The 17,525-nt window shown below is 42.8% G+C and overlaps 1 protein-coding gene across 3 annotated transcripts in view; it reads left to right on the forward strand.

The window, feature by feature from the left end:
* RBPJ (recombination signal binding protein for immunoglobulin kappa J region) overlaps positions 1-17,525 on the forward strand; it is a 242,553-nt gene that overhangs the window by 80,072 nt on the left and 144,956 nt on the right. Inside the window, exon 2 of one of the 3 annotated variants that reach the window (XM_010839927.1) lies at positions 3,188-3,374. The exons of the other annotated variants lie outside the window; for them this stretch is intronic. Coding sequence (XP_010838229.1) covers positions 3,304-3,374 — 71 coding nt within the window. The 5' untranslated portion in view covers positions 3,188-3,303. The remainder of the gene's footprint in view (positions 1-3,187; positions 3,375-17,525) is intronic. 3 annotated transcript variants of the gene reach the window in all.

Raw genomic sequence — 17,525 nt, forward strand, 5'->3', positions numbered from 1 at the left:
AGGGGCAGGAAGGTGGGGGAAGTAGAAGAGAAGAAAGGGAAGTTCTCTGCCTAGTCCTCTGCCTAGAACGCTCTGTTCCACAATCTTTGCACAGTTCCTTCCTTCTCTAACTCTTCAGAGGAGTCTTCCCTCCCCATACATGCCATCACCCTGTGTCCAATGCCCTGTTTTATTTTCTTTAAAGCACTCAACAATCTGATTTCATCTTTACATTTATCGGGTAACTAGCTTATACTATAGCATCTCTCCCCACAGAATGTAAGCTGAAGGAGTCCCTTGTCACTCAATGCATAACATGATGCCTACACAAAGAAGTCTTTCAATAACGTTGCTTGACTAAAAGAATGAATGAGTGAATGAATGCTGCTGCTGCTGCTAAGTCGCTTCAGTCGTGTCCGACTCTGTGCGACCCCATAGACAGCAGCCCACCAGGCTCCCCCGTCCCTGGGATTCTCCAGGCACGAACACTGGAGTGGGTTGCCATTTCCTTCTCTAGAATGAATGAATACCCAGCTTCAGAAATCACCTAAGATCTGGCTTCTGAGTACCGGAGTGTGTGTGTGCTGTGCGTGCTCAGTCATTCAGTCATATCTGACTCTTTGCAACCCCATGGACTATAGCCAGCCAGGCTCTTCTGTCCATGGAATTTTCCAGACAAGATTACTGGAGGAGGTTGCCGTTCCTCCTCTAGGGGATCTTCCTGACTCAGGGATCAAACCCGTGTCTACTGTGTCTCCTGCATTTGCAGGTGGATTCTTTACCACCGTGCCACCTGGGAACCTCTAGCAAGTACTGAACTTTTTGGCACTTCAGTTTCCCTTATGAATAATTAGTAAGCTGAATTGATCATTAATGGCACTTCTTGTTTTACACTGGCCAAAAAGTTCATTTGAGTTTTTCTGTAACATCAATATTTCCATGGTTCATATTCAAATATTATTTCCACCTTCCCTTCCTGTTCTTCTCTCTTCTCCTCCTTCTTCACTTTTTTCTTTCCTGTCTCCCTCCCTCCATCCCTCCCTCCTGTCAGCAGCGGCCCTCCCTCGGATCCGTGAATAATTCTAAACCATTTGGAGATACTTTATGCATAAACACAGACGTCTCAAGGATGTATGGTCTCAACACAGTGAATTGTCTTCACAATTGTTGTAGTGTTTCATTTTCCTTGCCTAGCTAACCTCATCAAAACCACACCCTCTGCTGCCAAACCACAGCCCTATTCTGACTTTGGAAATAAAAATGGAATAGAAGGATCCCTGGCTTCTGAGGGGGGAAAATTGCTACACAAATTTTAACTAGTATGGTGCTTCTGGAGAAATCAGGGGGGAACTGACAGGATTGATTACAACTTTATAGATTTCCTAATATAATAAATTCCATGAGACTGATACCAAATTTTAGATACCACCAGAGACAATCCCTAAATTACTTTTTCTAGGCCATATCTAATTACAGTGACTATCCTTGTACATGCTTAACTTTTAACCACTTAGTTTACGATATGCTATTAATAGAAATATACACTAAAAACAATATAGTGATGATTAGAGAGTAATGTTATGTATTAAAACTTACATCATTCCTTATTTAAGATCCTATGAAACATGGTCTCAGGAAATGAAACGGAATTTCTTCCATGTCTAGAACAACTGAAGTCATTATCAACTGCAAAGACATTTTAATTTGCTTATAAAAGCATGTCTACAAACCAAGTTTTTAAAGTTTAAAACCACATGATGGCTTAGAATCACAGCATTTATGAACTGGAAGAACACTGTGACCTTCATTTAACACTTGAGGAAACTGAAACTCAGAGAGCTCAAACGACTAGACCAAGGTCACAGACCCCATTAGTGCTGGAGCTGGAACAAAACTTCTGGTCTCCTGGTTTCATGCTTTTCTCATCACCCCAAGTGGCAGTTTCTTGCAACTTTCAATCATATGTGCCCATTCATCACAGAACACGGTGGGTTGGAATATAAATTATCAGTCCATTAACTGAGAAGCCACTTGAGGAATTATAGTAGTCATGTTGCTGTTACAGTACTTCTTAATATTCACTTGACTTTATGTGTCTGGTACTTTAGAAAGTGTTACTTGTATTAAACTATTTAATCCCCAACTAGCCCTATGGGTGGGTAGGTATGGGAGGATAGTCACTTTTCTAAGCCTTTTACATCTAATAAATCATATAATCCTCAAAACTACCCTACAAAGTAGTATTATTCCTCCTATTTTGAGTCTTAAAGTGATAGAGTCATGCTCAAGTTCAAACATACCCTTAAACCAATACATATGCTACCTCTCTCTGCTCTACCACCTACTCATTAGTTTCTACTTTCCCATCACCAAATACTAGAATAACAAGTAGTTTAACTTGAGTTTCTTCTCCCTGCATTCACCTAGTTTCTCTGTATTAGCTGGCACTAGAGATATGGTGGGCTGCCGTCTATGGGGTCGCACAGAGTCGGACACAACTGAAGCGACTTAGCAGCAGCAGCAGCAGAGATATGGAAATGGCAACCCAGTCCAGTACTCTTGCCTGGAAAATCCCATGAACGGAGGAACCCGGTAGGCTACAGCCCATGCGGTCACAAAGAGTCGGACATGACCGAGAGACTTCACACACACAGAGATATTTAAAGACAGAGGAACCAGAAAGGACAGAAGACCATCTACAACCTGAATAAATTAGACAATGGATTTTATTATGTAATTAGCAACACTTCAACTTGAACAGGTATGGCTACAGCCCATGAAAGTAAGTTTTCTGCATATGGTGACCTAGTATAAAAACATAATCTGTGAATTACTAAGTGAGCTACATTTTTTCTGCAAGAAGGAGCAGAGACATGTTAGTGTTACATCAGTTAGTGGGGAAGTCTGTGGAAAGAACACATGGAGAGGTGAGAAATCCCAGAACAGTCTCGGTGGCTACAGTCGGGGCCTTAGAGGGTATCACTCCGTTTTTTTCAGGTTGCAGTAGTAGCTCTAGTCATTCAACAGCAGCAAAAGCTGTCCACCATTTTCATGACCTGGCTTCTCTGCTGGTCTCCCATCTCTCAACCTACTTACTACCAATTGACTTTTCCGTATTCACCTCTCCTAGCTCTTTCTCCTACCTCTCTCTGCTCTAGGTCCCTCTTATGTCTCTATTTACCACCTTCTTTTCTTTTTTTCCCTGTAGGGCTCTTAAACCCCATGACAAAGAGAGAATCTGAGCTGGGACATGAGCAGGTCTATTGGTGCATCAAGTAGACGGTATTTCCATTAGAGTGCTCACATCAAGTCATCTCAAAGTCTATGGAGGGCTGCCTTCCCACTCATCATACCCTCCCAGAGAAACATCTGTACGCCCACTGGCTGCTTCAAAGGTAACAGGATCATACAGAACAAAGCAAGCATGGACCTATATGTTTAAAAGGGATCTTTGAGCATGATGAGCAATTTGTATGCCTTGTCTGGTACAAATACAGATCCTCTTCCATGTACTGATTGCATTAATCAGGACAAGAGCTCTTGCTGAAAAAAAAAAAAAAAAATTATTAAACTTTTAAGGGCAGAAACCCAAAAAATAAAGGGTCATTGCTGAATATTCTCTCATTTTAGATTTCAGCTACAGCTCTATTTTTAGCTATGGTATACTCAGAATTGGATACCATAAATTCTTTTAATGCTCTTTATCTTCAACTCTCTTACCTTTTAAATCTATAGTAACTTTTAGCTGACTCAGGATACAAACCCAGAGGCTCTGATAATTCTGACAGTTTTAAATGGCCAAACAATGGAGGTTTCTGAAGTTGTTTCACTGATGGTGTTGACCTATAAGAGGACAAAAATAGCAGTACCTTGCAATTGCAGATCATTTTGTATTTTTGAAGTGCTCCTCACTGAAATGCCACTCTTTTCTTACTCCTTTGTACTTTCCTAGGGCGCTGACTTTGCCAAACCACAAAATGAAATCCTTCACATCACCATCCTCCCCTTGGTTTCCTGAATCCACTTGATTGCTCTTTTCTCCAATCTCACCAGGACTCCTTGCCTATCTTGCTCATGCATGACACATCTTGCATAATTAAAGTTTTACTTGCTTATCATGTAAGTTTCTTGAGGGCAGAGAAAATGAGCCATCTAAAACAGTATCTTGCATATAAAAGGTACGAAAAAAATAGAGGAGGGGAATGCATGGGGAAAGGCCTGATTTTGCCCACTTACAGATGAGGGAAAAAAAACATACCATTTGGGAACTGAGGAAGACATTGCACTGACTTGTGGTAGCCTTAAACCAAGGTGCAGAAGCAAAGAAAGAAACCTTTTAAAAGTATTAATAGAAGCATAAGAGACTGGCAAAGAGTAAAATGAGAAAGAAGAGGAAAGGATGAGAAGAGACAGAAAAGGAAGAGAAGAGGGCTGAGCTGAATGGATAAGCAGCAAAGAGGAGTTTTTGTTTGTCTGTTTGTTTTTAAGAGAGTGAGGTGGAAAGCCAGAAGAAAAAGGCAGAAAAGCATTTTTATAATCTCCTTAGGAAAATGTTTTACATTGACTGGAAGCACTAATTTGGACTTCGGGAAGTAGGAAGAAAATGAGGAAGGCACCATCCTTTAGTCAAAGGTAAGAGAACTGAGAAAAGTGAATAGAGGACAAAGGGGAAGAAGAGAGGGAAGTGGTTGGTCCTTTTTTTAGTTATTAAAATCATTCCACACAAAATCCGTTTTTGAGAATTTTGCAAAATCAAAGGGAAAAAAGAAAACCACAACGAAAGGAACTTCAGCTCCTGTGATGCCTTGAGTCAGAAATTCTGCGCAGTCTGTATAACTGTAGGCAAAACTTCTAAAGCATATGTTTAAATTCTCTGTCAACAGATAAGAACTTCTCAGCCAGTTTAAACCAGAACTTTCAAATGACTGTCTAATCTAGCAAAGTCTTATGACCATTCTAGGTTTGACACCAGAATCTTGCCCATTATGCACAGTATCAGAGAAAAATCAGTTCTAATTTGATTTAACTTAGAAACTAAATATCTTCTGTTGGCTTTTAGGATACCTTTCTCATTCAGTTTTCCTCTCTCCACTCTGACTGCTGCTTTGAGTTTCCATGCCCAGTCCTCCAATTTTACTCTGTACCTCTCTTTTATAATATATCTTGGTTTATGGTAGACAAAGCTGATATAACAAACAGACTCAACTATGTCATCAGTCAGTCGTCAGGAACTATTTCCTCCTCATGTAACACATCCATTCATCCATCACATGCTCAGCTGTGTCTGACTATGTGATCCTATGAACTGCAGCCTGCAAGGCTCCTCTGTCCATGGGATTTTCCAAGCAAGAATACTGAAATGGGTTGCCATTTACTTCTCCAGGAGATCTTCCCAACACAGGGATTGAACCCACATTTCTAAGCCTGTGTACAGGTTGTCAGGGCAACTTTCCTCCACACATTTAGGGGGTTCCTCCACACATTTAGGGGTACTGGCTCCTCTCTATATACTGCTCTCCACAGCCATCCCTTCTACTTAGACGCCCTTGGCCAGACTTCAGACATATGACCATACCCCACAGCAAATTCAGTTCAGCTGTCTACCTGGACAAAGAAGCAAACAACAGGCTGGGGGGAGGGGGAGAAGCAGTCTCTGTCACAGTACCACCTACCACAGTTGCCATTTAACATTTATATGTACAATTACATCATTCATGTCTATTTCCTCCATCAGATTTTTAACCTCTGTTACAGCAGATAAACATTTTTGTTCACAACTGGGTCTCAACAAACTGCTAAATACATCTGTTGAATTAATCAGTAAATTCTTATTAATCTAGATCTCTAGCACATTAGCCCGGAGCACTATAACAGCCTCTTAACTGACCTCTCTGTTTCCCCTCTTGGCCCCCTCCATAGCAAAGCCTTTTGTAGTGATCTTCCAAAACTACACACGTGCTCCTACCATTTCCTCCACTTTAAAACGTCAACAGTCTTCCATTGCCCCCATATTTCCTTATATTGCCATGTAATTCCCTTCCTTCCTTCTCTCTTTCCACATTCCTTCCCATCACAGATGCACACACCCTCACTCACTCTCTCACATATACTCACTGTCTGCCTTTCCAGTCCAGTCACAAACACGGACACTTCTCCCCAACAAACACGGACACTTCTCCCCAACACACCGCGTGCCTCCCTGGCTAACTGCTCACTGCGCTCAAGTCTCAGCTTAGTTTATCATTTTATTGAGGATCTCCCTTAGCCCTCAGAATGGTGTTGGTTCCCTTATTCTGTGCTCCCATAGCTCTCTGCCTACTGTAGGGGGTATTTTATGCTTTGAAGTTATCAAGTGGCAACCCACTCCAGTACTTTTGCCTGGAAAATTCCGTGGATTGGAGGAACCTGGTAGGCTTCAGTCCATGGGGTTGCAAAGAGTTAGACACGACTGAGCGACTTCACTTTCTCCCCCAGCAGACTGCCCTGCCACATCTTACTCCCTGGGTGCTCCCAGCACTTAATACATTGCTGGACACAAAGTCTACATCCTGGAAATAGAGGATGGATGGATGACTTTTCAGAGAAGAGTTGTGAGACACTGCATTCAACTTTAAACAAAATCAGCTATCACTGCTGATCTCAGTTAAGAAATCTTCAGTGGTGGAAACTCTACAATTCCCAGGGAAATTTGTGCTAAAAGCAGAAGTGTTAATGTTCAAAAATGTTTTTCAAATTTCTTTCCATAATCTGAACCTCTTAATTACTGTCTAACTGCACAAGTTCCAAAGAGGTGCTTTACTTCTCTTTCATAACATTAACTTTTAAAACCCAAATGGCTTTAAACTTGCACTTTCTCATGATGCAAATGGCTAGCAAGTTGACCTTTCTCTTGATTTCAAGATAGAGTAGGACATGGGGTTACACAGAAACCTAACATTTACTTTACCTGTTTTCCCTGGGGCTCATGGAGCTCAACGGATCTCTAAATCTGTAAGATACAAGAGAACTTGATTTCCCCCAAGTCATGTTTGCTTGTGTGTGCTCAGTCTTGGAGCCTGGAGGGGAGGGGCTTGGAGATTTGACAAGGCTTGTCTCGGGTCCAGGCTCCCAGTGTAAACGAAACAGCCAAAATAACAAACTCCCAATTTAGGAATTTGCTATGGGCGCTGCTCAAGGACCAATCTTGGGTTCCTTGGAGTGTATTGGACTAACGTTTTTTAAAAAAGGGAGCAACTCCTATTCATATGTAAATATCAGTAGCCTATTGTCTCCTAGGGCTTCCCTGGTAGCTCAGAGGACGTCCCTTGTGGCAACGGAAGACTGTTGAAGTTTTAACGTGGAGGAAATGGTAGGATCTCATGTGCAATTTCAGATCACTACAAAAGGCTTTGCTATGAGGGGGCAAAGAGGGGAGACAGAGAGGTCAGTAAAGAATCCGCCTGCAATACAGGAGGCGGAGGGTTCGATCGCTCAGTCGGGAAGATCCCCTGGAAAAGGGAATGGCTACCACTCCAATATTCTTGCCTGGAGAATTCCATGGACAGAGGAGCCTGGTGGGCTACAGTCCATGGGATCGCAAAGAGTTGGACACAACTGAGTGACTGAACAACACCATCATGTAAGCAAGAACATAGATTTCTAAGGACAGGTTACTGCTGGAGGCAAAGAAATGAAGTTAATGAAGCAGTCATGGGGCAGGAAATTTTACAATTTCAATATAAGAGCAACAACTACTTGCAGAATGTGAAAAAAAAAGATCTTCCTATTTATCTGCCCAGTTACATCTGACATTCCTACAAAAAAAAAAAAAGAGGGAAAAAAATAAGCGTAAACTTCTAAATTAATGCCTCTATTCTGAGAATTTTACTGATCTAAATTTCCTAAAATTTAGTTGAGTAAGTCTGTAAGCTGTTTTGATTTTTGCACAAAGGGAGAAGGAAAAGCACAGCACATGCTCTGACTTCGCGTCAACTTCCCTCTGTTTTATTTTCAGCCCAGTCACAAAACCACGGTCTTTGCTTGCCTCACTCTTTTGTTTTTCCAAAAGAGTATTCTCTTCTGTGTGAGGTTCTGATCCAAAATAATCAGTATTGGAAGTTGGGCTGTTTTTGCTTCATTTCTGTGGCCTGAGTCATTCTCTCCAAAACCAGGATGCCCTTAGGGAAGATACAGAGGAAATGATGTAATACTCTCTGGTCTCTTTCACGCTTTGGGCCGGAGCCTTAATGAATCTGTTTTCTAATTAGCCCGCAAGGAGCACAGTGGGGGGAAAAAAAAAGCGTCTCTTCAGTGTCTCCCTTCTCACTAGAGGTGCACACACTATTTGCTCCTTTGGGGAACACACTTGCCAGAAACAGTGCATAAATCTTCTCCGCATCACTGTCAAGCAGCTGGAAGCAAAGGTATTTTGTTATGCCTACTTTACCAATTAACTTTTAAGTGTTTTGAGTTGTTAAGAGTTTAAGTTTTAAGTGTTTTGAGCTGGGATCAAAACCGGAAAGTGTCACCTCCAAGGTCAAGCACGGAGAGGGAACTGCAGTGAAGGGGGTTAGGGGGAGGGGAGGGGTAAATATCTCCCAATTCCTCCACTACATCCCCCAAGCAATCCCTGCCTATGCAAATGAAGGGAGCAAGAATCTATTAGAAAACCTGTTTAGAACAGACTTCCTATATTAACTTGATAACCGTTTGTTCAAGATGCTTTTGAACTGTGGTGTTGGAGAAGGCTGTTGAGAGTTCCCTTGGATTGCAAGGAGATTCAACCAGTCCATCCTAAAGGAAGTCAATCCTGACTACTCATTAGCAGGGCTGATGCTGAAGCTCCAATACTTTGGCCATCCGATGCAAAGGGCTGACTCATTAGAAAAGATTGGAAAAGATTGACAGCAGGAGGAGAAGTGGACGAGAGAGGATGAGATGGTTGGATGGCATCATCAACTCAATGGACTTGAGTTTGAGCACGCTCCAGGAGGTGGGGAAGGACAGGGGAGCCTGGGGTGCTGCAGTCCATGGGGTTGCAAAGAGTTGGACACAACTGAGTGACTGAACAACAACAACAAACTGTGTGTTCAGTTTCTGGGCACTCTGGACACTGCACAGGAATATTCAGTCTCGAAGCCGTGTAGGTATATCCGTTGTTTTGTTGTTTGTGTTTCAGTTGCTAAATCATGTCTGACTCTCTGCGATGCTATGAATTGTAGCCCACCAGGCTACAGGCTACAGGCTACACTTTCCAGGGAAGAATACTAGAGTGAATCTTAAGAATCTGCCTGCAACGCAGGAGACCTGGGTTTGATCCCTGGGTTGGGAAGATCCCCTGGAGAAGGCCAGGGCAACCCATTCCAGTATTCTTGCCTGGAGAATCCCCACAGACAGGAGCCTAGTCCATGGGGTTGCAAAGAGTTGGACATGACTGAGCTACTAGCACAAGCACATAAGCTTCCTGACCCAGGGATCGAACCCATGTTTTCAGAATCTCCTACACTGGTAAGTGAATTCCTCACCACTGAGCCACCTGGGAAACTCCTGGACACCGTATCATTTCCTAATTATAACCTTGAGTCAATTTTGCTCTTTTGCTCTGATATTTGACTTCTTGGGCTATTTGCCTGGTAAAAACTAGCAATCAGCAAATTCATGTGCTTTAATTTGTTGTGGGGAGGATCTGGAAAGCTTGGACCTGTACCACCACTTCAGCTACTGGTAAGCCATAGCACTTGGGGTCATTCAAAGTATTTGCTCAAATTCCCTTCTCTCTGAGCCCCAGGACTTGCGATCATTTTAACATGTGGCTCACCCTGTGGAAATGCTTTGTTCAATACGTCTGTCTCCTCAACCAGACCTCAGCTTCTTAATTCATTCTGATAACCCCAGCTTTAGAGGAAGCTCATGAATTGGCTGCTGGAACTAAACTAAGGAAAAGGAGAAGCAGGCGAGGGGTGAGGAGAATTTGAGGCTGGGGAGTGAGGTGGGGGAAAAATGCCTGAGGGAAAGAAGGGCAGAGTTCACACTGGCATCCCAGATGCCCTTGAGACTGCGAATGTCTGTTTTCAAGAAGGATCCAAAATCTGAAAGGGAAGCAACACACTAAAGAGTTAACGGAAAGACTGCGAGGAAACTGAATCTGGCTCATAAAGTCAACGGGTGTACCTCAACCAGTGAAATTGCTGGTCTGGTGTTTTAAAAGACCTATTCCTGGCTCCACCCTGGCCTAGGAACACAGAACTCTTGGGGGTGGGACCTCGGAGATTTTTTAACAAGCACCCAGGGTACTAGAGTTTGAAAAGCATTGATGTGGTCTTTCTCGAAAGCGTTTCACCCCACTCCATCCGACCCAGGTCCAATTTGCGTGAAGTCTTTTTGTTGAAGACCTAGCGTGGAGACACCAGGAGACTTCAGCATGTAAACTATGATGTCCTTTCATTCACTCTGTCCAGCGTCATTCCCCCCAACACACACTCACACACAACAGACATGCAAGGGTTCCATGTGCACACACCTCTGCAGGACCAGTGCCTGGGGTCACGTGCCTAGTCCCTTGAAAGGCCCCCTGTCTAGGACAGCCCTAACTGACAGTCTGAAAATTAGGCAGGGAGCAAACACAGATATTTACGGCAAAAACCCTTTGGACAAAAATTCCTTGTACTGCAGACCTTTGACTTCTGACTCTAGATAAAACTAAAAGAATATCTGCAAGAGGAAAATGAAAAGGTTAATTCTCTTTTCTAAAACTCACTACAGATTTGGTAACAGATGAACTTGCATTTTGCCTTCATTTTTTCCAAAGTGATTCATTCATCTTGGTTCCTGAACACCTGCTTAAAAACAGGGCTTTCTTCTCTCTGTCCTTAGGGTGTGCCAACCAGGTTTGAAACCATGAGGTAGGTCTAACACCAGGGGAGGGTTCGTGGAGGGGAGGAAAGTCTGATTTGATCTACATAATGTATTCATTGTTTAAAATCATACATTGCACCGAAAGCTTTGGTGAGTCTTGTGGTGTGAAACCGGGAACTTGGAGCAAGCTCTTGAAGCCAGAGTTTCCAGGCCCAAGGTGAATGTTGACATTACCGAGGCTGGAATCCCTGTTAATACCTAGGTTTTCCTTCCATGAAGATGGCATTAAGTTTGGGGTTTTCTTTCCCTCCAAGTTTTTCAGAGCAACCCGCAATAAAATGGAAGGTGCTCCCAGCAGAATTTATTTCCAATGACAACTGGCCCAGTGTTTCCCGAATTTACTCATTGGTCCAACTGCCTATCACTGTCCCCACTTCCCTTCTTCTGGGGCGCTTCTGTCTCTTTTTCTCAGCTCCTTGTCAGTTAATTCACATTTCCTGATTTGGCAAACACCACCACCACCCCACCTCCTTTTTCTTGGGTAAAACTTCCTGAGTTGACATTAAAGAGAACTGTTACCTCACCCAAGAGCTTTAGCAGGAAAATGGCATTTAGGTTTAATTACCTAAAGCCTCACAGTAGTTACCACTTTATAAAATTCAAGTGACTTTTTTCCAAGCTCCCCGTTTTCCAAAACTGTCTGGCTGGCGACCTCCGGGAAGGTGGGATGCTGCCCGGCCCCGGCCTAGGCACGAAGTTGGCAAGGAGGCTAGGGTGAAGGCCCTTCCAGTGCTCACCCTGAAACCCTGGAAGCAGCAAGGACTGCCGACCTCCAAGGCTATTCTGGGATCCAAGAGAAGGAGGGCATACATGGTAAGACCAGGGAAGAATAACTCCCTGGACTGTTTTAACTCAAAGATGGTGGTTCAGACAGTAAAGAATCTGCCTGCAATGCAGGAGACCCAGGTTCGATCCCTGAGTCAGGAAGATCCCCTGGAGAAGGGAATGGCAACGCACTCCAGTATTCTTTCCTGAAGAATCCCGTGGACAGAGGAGCCTGGTGGGCTACAGTCCATGGGGTCGTAAAGAGTCAGACATGATTGAGCAAAGATGCGCACCCAGGGGGAGGGAGGGGGGATATGTGTACATATAGTTGACTCACGCAATTGTACAGCAGAAACTAACACAACATTGTAAAGCAATTGTACTCCAATTTTAAAAAAAGGTGCACACCCTCCTTTGGAAAAGCCTAGAAGACCTGGGCCAGGGAGCTAGTCACACTGCTGTCTCACCAGCTTTCAGGGAGCAGTGGGGAAATGGCTGTTGTTGTCATATGAGGTGACCACAGCTTTCCCTAGGGCCCCTTGCAGCCACTCTCCCAGAGCTTGGGACTCCAAATGTTCTTCCTTCTTCTTTTTTTTCCCTTATTTATTTATTATTTATTTTTGGCCACGAGGCATGTGGGATCTCAGTTCCCCAGCCAGGGATAGAACTCACATCCCCTGAATTGGAAGGGAAGATTCTTAACCACTGGACCACCAGGGAAGTCTCTCTTCCCTCTTCTTGAAAGCTGTAGAACCATCAAGACATCTTTCTGGGAATCTGTTCAGGACCATGTTTGCTTCTCCTGGTGGTATCTGTGTCATCTCTGGTTTGGGGCAGAAGAGTTTAATTTTGATCCACTCCCCTGTGGCTGTGAGTCTTGGTTCAGTGGTGGCTTTTCCCAACTACAGATGTAGTCCCCACCCTGACAGGGACCATGCTACCCTTTTCTCTGCTTTGCTTTCCTCAGTCGTGCTTGTCACCACCTAACATGCTTTGTCCAGGCATCCCACTTTAGTTTTCTCCTATCTTCTGCCACCTGCTTCACTCTCTCACACATTCCCACTCTTAGCCTCTGGGACAGAAACCCCAGGGTGCAGTAATTTGGGCTACTTTGTTCACCACTCCACCCCTGGCACCTAGAACAGTGCCTGGTATATCACAGGAGGTGCTCAGTAAGTATGTACTGAAGAGTGAATGGATTTGAGGAATTTCTGTAACCAGAAAGAAGATATGGGAAGGTATAATTTTGGATCAGGGAGAATCTAGAATACCCAGGCAGGTGGGCAAGGATGAGAAGGCATAGAGGAAGATAGCATTTAAGTGATGGAGAGCTGCCTACTTTGTCCCTGAATGCTTATAGTGACTACTAGTGATTAGATGTCCCTGTTGATAAGACATAAATGATCAAGTAAGTGTAGGCACAGAAAGTTTCCATGCTGACTTTATAGGTGCTCTTTCCCCTGCGCTGCTGTTGGTTCCCTGACACCTGTTCTAGACAAAGGCTGGTAATTAGACAAAGACTGGTAATCCTAATTCAGTAAAGTGCACTGTGACTGGATTCAAATCCCACCTCAGTAGCTTTAGGCAAGGCTCTGAATCTCTGTAGGTACCTGTTTCCCAATAAAGAAAATAAAATGGTGGGACCTGGCATTTTATAATTCTGCTTACACCTCCCAACTTCATGACTCGCTGTGTGGTTAGGTAACATGTCAAGGTTGGTGGCCTGAAGAGAAACCACCGGGGCAGGAGGTGTCTTGACAAGTCACAGTTGTCACCGCTTCCCCAAACCATATCATTTTCATGGCCCAAGAGAGAGATTAAAAGTGACATGCTAATTTTGAAGCTGCAGTGAATTTAAAGTGCCTTCTTTTCTTAAGTGACTAAAGCCAAGCTTTGGAAATTAGAGCATGCTAGATGAGCTCTGGGGCTTCCCAGGTGGCTCAGTGGTATAAAAAATTTGTCTGCCAAGCAGGAGAGGTGGGTTCAGTTCCTGGGTTGGAAGATCCCCTGGAGAAGAAAATGGCAACCCACTCCACTATTCTTGCCTGGGAAATCCCATGGACAGAGAAGCCTGGCAGGCTACAGTCCATGGGGTCATGAAGAGTCAGACTCGATTTAGCAACTAAAAAACAAGAGAGATGAGCTCTGGGGGCTGAGGGATCTTCCATGGTCGAGGCACGCTGGATGTGAGGGTGGCTGCTACGTGTTCTGGTGAATCCACAGAAGTCTATTAACATGCAATCTATGAAAAATCTAAAGTGGCCTCAGGCTCTAGGCTTGTACTTGCTTTGCTGTTAACCCACTGGAATGCTGTCTCTGTCAATTACTTTTCCATTTTCCTGGGTTTGCTGGTTAAATGCTGTATATGAAACCCTTTGAATCATTTAAACGGGAGAGAAAAGTATAAACAAGTCCTTGCTTCACCAAGACATCAGACATACAACAATGGTTTTGATTGTGTGATCTTTAATCGAGCACACACTGTGTTAAGAAAAAGCTTTAAACAGGCAAACTTCAAGTGTTAGGCTTAGTGTCCCTTTATCTTTGGAGACGGCTATTTAGCAAAGACATCTTTCTGTGCCCCTTGCGGCAAGGGCAGATTCAAATATCTTCCTTCTTCAACCTGTAGAATCGCTTTCGAAATTATTCTGTTTCTTTTGGCTAGATGGTATTCTGTATCTTGGCTGAAACAGATCATTGGGCCACATGATTCTAAGTGAAAAAAGACAAACTTGTGAAAATTGGGCTCTGACCCCCCTCTGTAACATTAGCACTCATGAACAAATCCAATGTTGATGGAATTCCTTAGTTAATGATTTAGGAATCTCCACTCCACCCCCTGTACCACCGGACAGGAGCCTCTCTCCTCTCTTGGGCTTGGAACTAGTCTACAAACCTGAGGGCCTGGGTTTTCCAGTGCGTGGTCCTTGTGGGTTACCCCTGAGAACTGTGTGAGTGCCAGCCTGGCCAAGCTGTAGGGGCCCAAGACAACAGGGGCAGCGCTACAGAAAAGCTCATCTGTGAGGGACATGATATGATGGGCACAACAGCCCTACAGAAGCAGAGGGTGGTGGTTCATCTCCTGCAGGATTTAAAACTACCCAGAATGGCAGTGATAGAGGAAAAGACGGCATACGTCAGCCGAAGGGAGAGACTTGGCTTGTATGTGTGGGCTCACATTTTTCCCTGAGAGAAATGTTCTCCTGACCCTCTCTAGTCCCAAAAGCCCAGAGGAAGGATTTTGCTGGCAGGATTAGGGTTTTTAAATGTATTACTTTTCCCCATAGGCTTCTGTCATGCTATTAAAAATTGGACTCAGCATCCATGTCATCTTTACAAGTTATTTGTACGTGATATCTTCATGTTCTTTTTCCTACTTGCTGCCTATTTCCTATATGTGTGCTTATTTCATATATATATATACACATATACATATATATATCTTGTTTTCCAAGCTAGCGTCTTTGCTGAATATTTCTTGAGCACCTACTATGTTTTAAGCAGTGCATATAGTATTGTGATGGAGAATGCCAAGGTTTTGACATTCTAATTAGGACCTCTTCAGTGATTTTTCCCCTTTATCTTCTCTTTGCTTCCCTTGGTTTTCTAGTTAATTTATTATGTGTGCTTCACATTCACCTTCAATTTTCATCTAAAAATAAGGTGCTAAAATATAATTTTCCAAATGATAAAACCCCGACAAAAACAAAATGAATAGGTGCTAAAGACTTTAACTTGTTAAATTATAAGGGAAAACCAGAAAATATGTTAAAACCAGTTCAAAGAAAATCTGCAGAACAAATATATATGTAGGCAATCTAGAATGCCAAGACGAATTTACAAATAGATACAAAATTTCCTGGCACACAGTAGGTGCTCAATAAATATTAACTATTTGTGATGAATATCTGTCCTACCTGGTAGTTCTTAATAAATATCACTAAATTAAGCCCGACTGAACAGAAAGATGGGTGGGACGAAGGGGGATGGTGGTCTGAGCCTAGCAGTAAACAGAGAGGCCACTTAGAGAAGACACGTCCTGCACAACAGGCTATTCTGCAAAAAATATTTGAAATGTTTATCTCAATTCCTGGAGTCGCTTAGACTTGCTTTTAATTCAGGATGCTTCTAAGACCAGACTAGACAAGTGGTGATGAATTTCAGTAAAAACCTCCTAAGAAGATGGCAGGTGTTTGCATGCCACACTTGAACTTCTCATTTTCAGGTAGAGAGGTGAAAAGGTTCTGGGGAGTGGAGCTGAAAGTGTCTTTTAAGGACTAGAATCATAAAGGGCTGTTTTGCTCCTAGGGATGGAAGGTAGAAGAGAAAAATCAGCACCATTGGGTGGCCGGGAGAGTGCCATTCCTGCCCTGGCTGTACTATCAACAGTGGCAACTGTCGAGACCAGCCCACCCTCTGTGTCTCAGATAACTGGGTGGACCATACTTTTTAAACTGCTCTGTGAAAGTGCTTTTGCAGTTTCAAACTGCAAACTGCAAACATTTTATTCAAATTTCACTTTTCACTGTTTAAATTGATTATTAAAAGCAAATGGTTTGATTAATGCCAGACAAGGCATTTTCCAGAGGCCCAGTTCACTGCTTCACCTTCACTCTAGTTAGGCGACTGTGGTCAGAGTGGCCCCAACTTGGAGCAGTCTCCCTGGGGAGTCCTGCTCTGCACTAGCTGTCATACAAGAATGGGATGGGGAAGGAGAGGGAATGTAAAATGCATGTGAGGAGTTCCTGTTCTCAGTATTTTCAATGCTCTACAAACAGCTGCAGCTGCTGCTGCTAAGTGGATTCAGTCGTGTCCGACTCTGTGCGACCCTATAGATGGCAGCCCACCAGGCTCCCCCGTCCCTGGGATTCTCCAGGCAAGAACACTGGAGCGGGTTGCCATTTCCTTCTCCAATGCATGAAAGTGAAAAGTGAAAGTGAAGTCGTTCAGTTGTGTCTGACTCTTAGCGACCCCATGGACTGCAGCCTACCAGGCTCCTCCGTCCATGGGATTTTCCAGGCAAGAGTACTGGAGTGGGATGCCATTGCCTTCTCCAGCTCTACAAACAGCTCTTTCCCATTAATGATGTGAATTAAATGGACAGGTGCATCTTTCTAATGTGAATCTTCCTAAAGGAGGGCAGTAGAATAAGTTAATTTAGAAAGTGAACTGGAAAATTAAAAAAAAAAAAGCACATGGCTTTAAATAATGAAAAGTTCTAGATAATGGTAATGGTTGTACAACATAAGCCCCTGAATTGTACACTTAAAAATTAAAATGGCAAATTTTATGTTATATATATTTCATTACAATTAAAGAAATTTTAAAGCAAATGTACACTCAGATTAAAGTTATATACTAAGTTTTCATAAACTATAGACTTTCCATATGTTATCTGTTGAATGAAGTTTCTTCTCCTGTCTTTATTTGGAGAACATCATGAGATCAAAAGGTAACTGTTTATAAAAACTGTTGCCATTTGCAACTACATTTATATCCAAATCAGAATTTTTTTTATATATTTATTAACTAAACCTAAATGCAGAAACACATTGGATGATGAGACTGTAACAGTTTTCCTTTAGGTCCTATTTCTGTGTTAAACAAAACCAGCTTCTTGGAAATGGTATTGTAAGGAGGAGTTTTAATTTTAACATGCAAAAACAGTTTATGTTAAAAAGGTCATTTTAGTCTGTCATATTTTAGGATACTGTTGAGAGTCCCATTGCTTAAAAAATGTTTTTTGGAACCACTCTACTACATCATCTTTAAAATTCTGATTTATTGTTACAATTATAAAATATTTAGTGTTTGAAAAACATTTATATTCTGTGGGTTGCTTTTAGCAGCCAATGAAAAAATAATATAAGGTATATATTTATCTTCAG

This window comes from Bison bison, unplaced genomic scaffold (assembly GCF_000754665.1).
Source record: "Bison bison bison isolate TAMUID 2011002044 unplaced genomic scaffold, Bison_UMD1.0 scf7180017864136, whole genome shotgun sequence".
Lineage (NCBI taxonomy): Eukaryota > Metazoa > Chordata > Mammalia > Artiodactyla > Bovidae > Bison > Bison bison.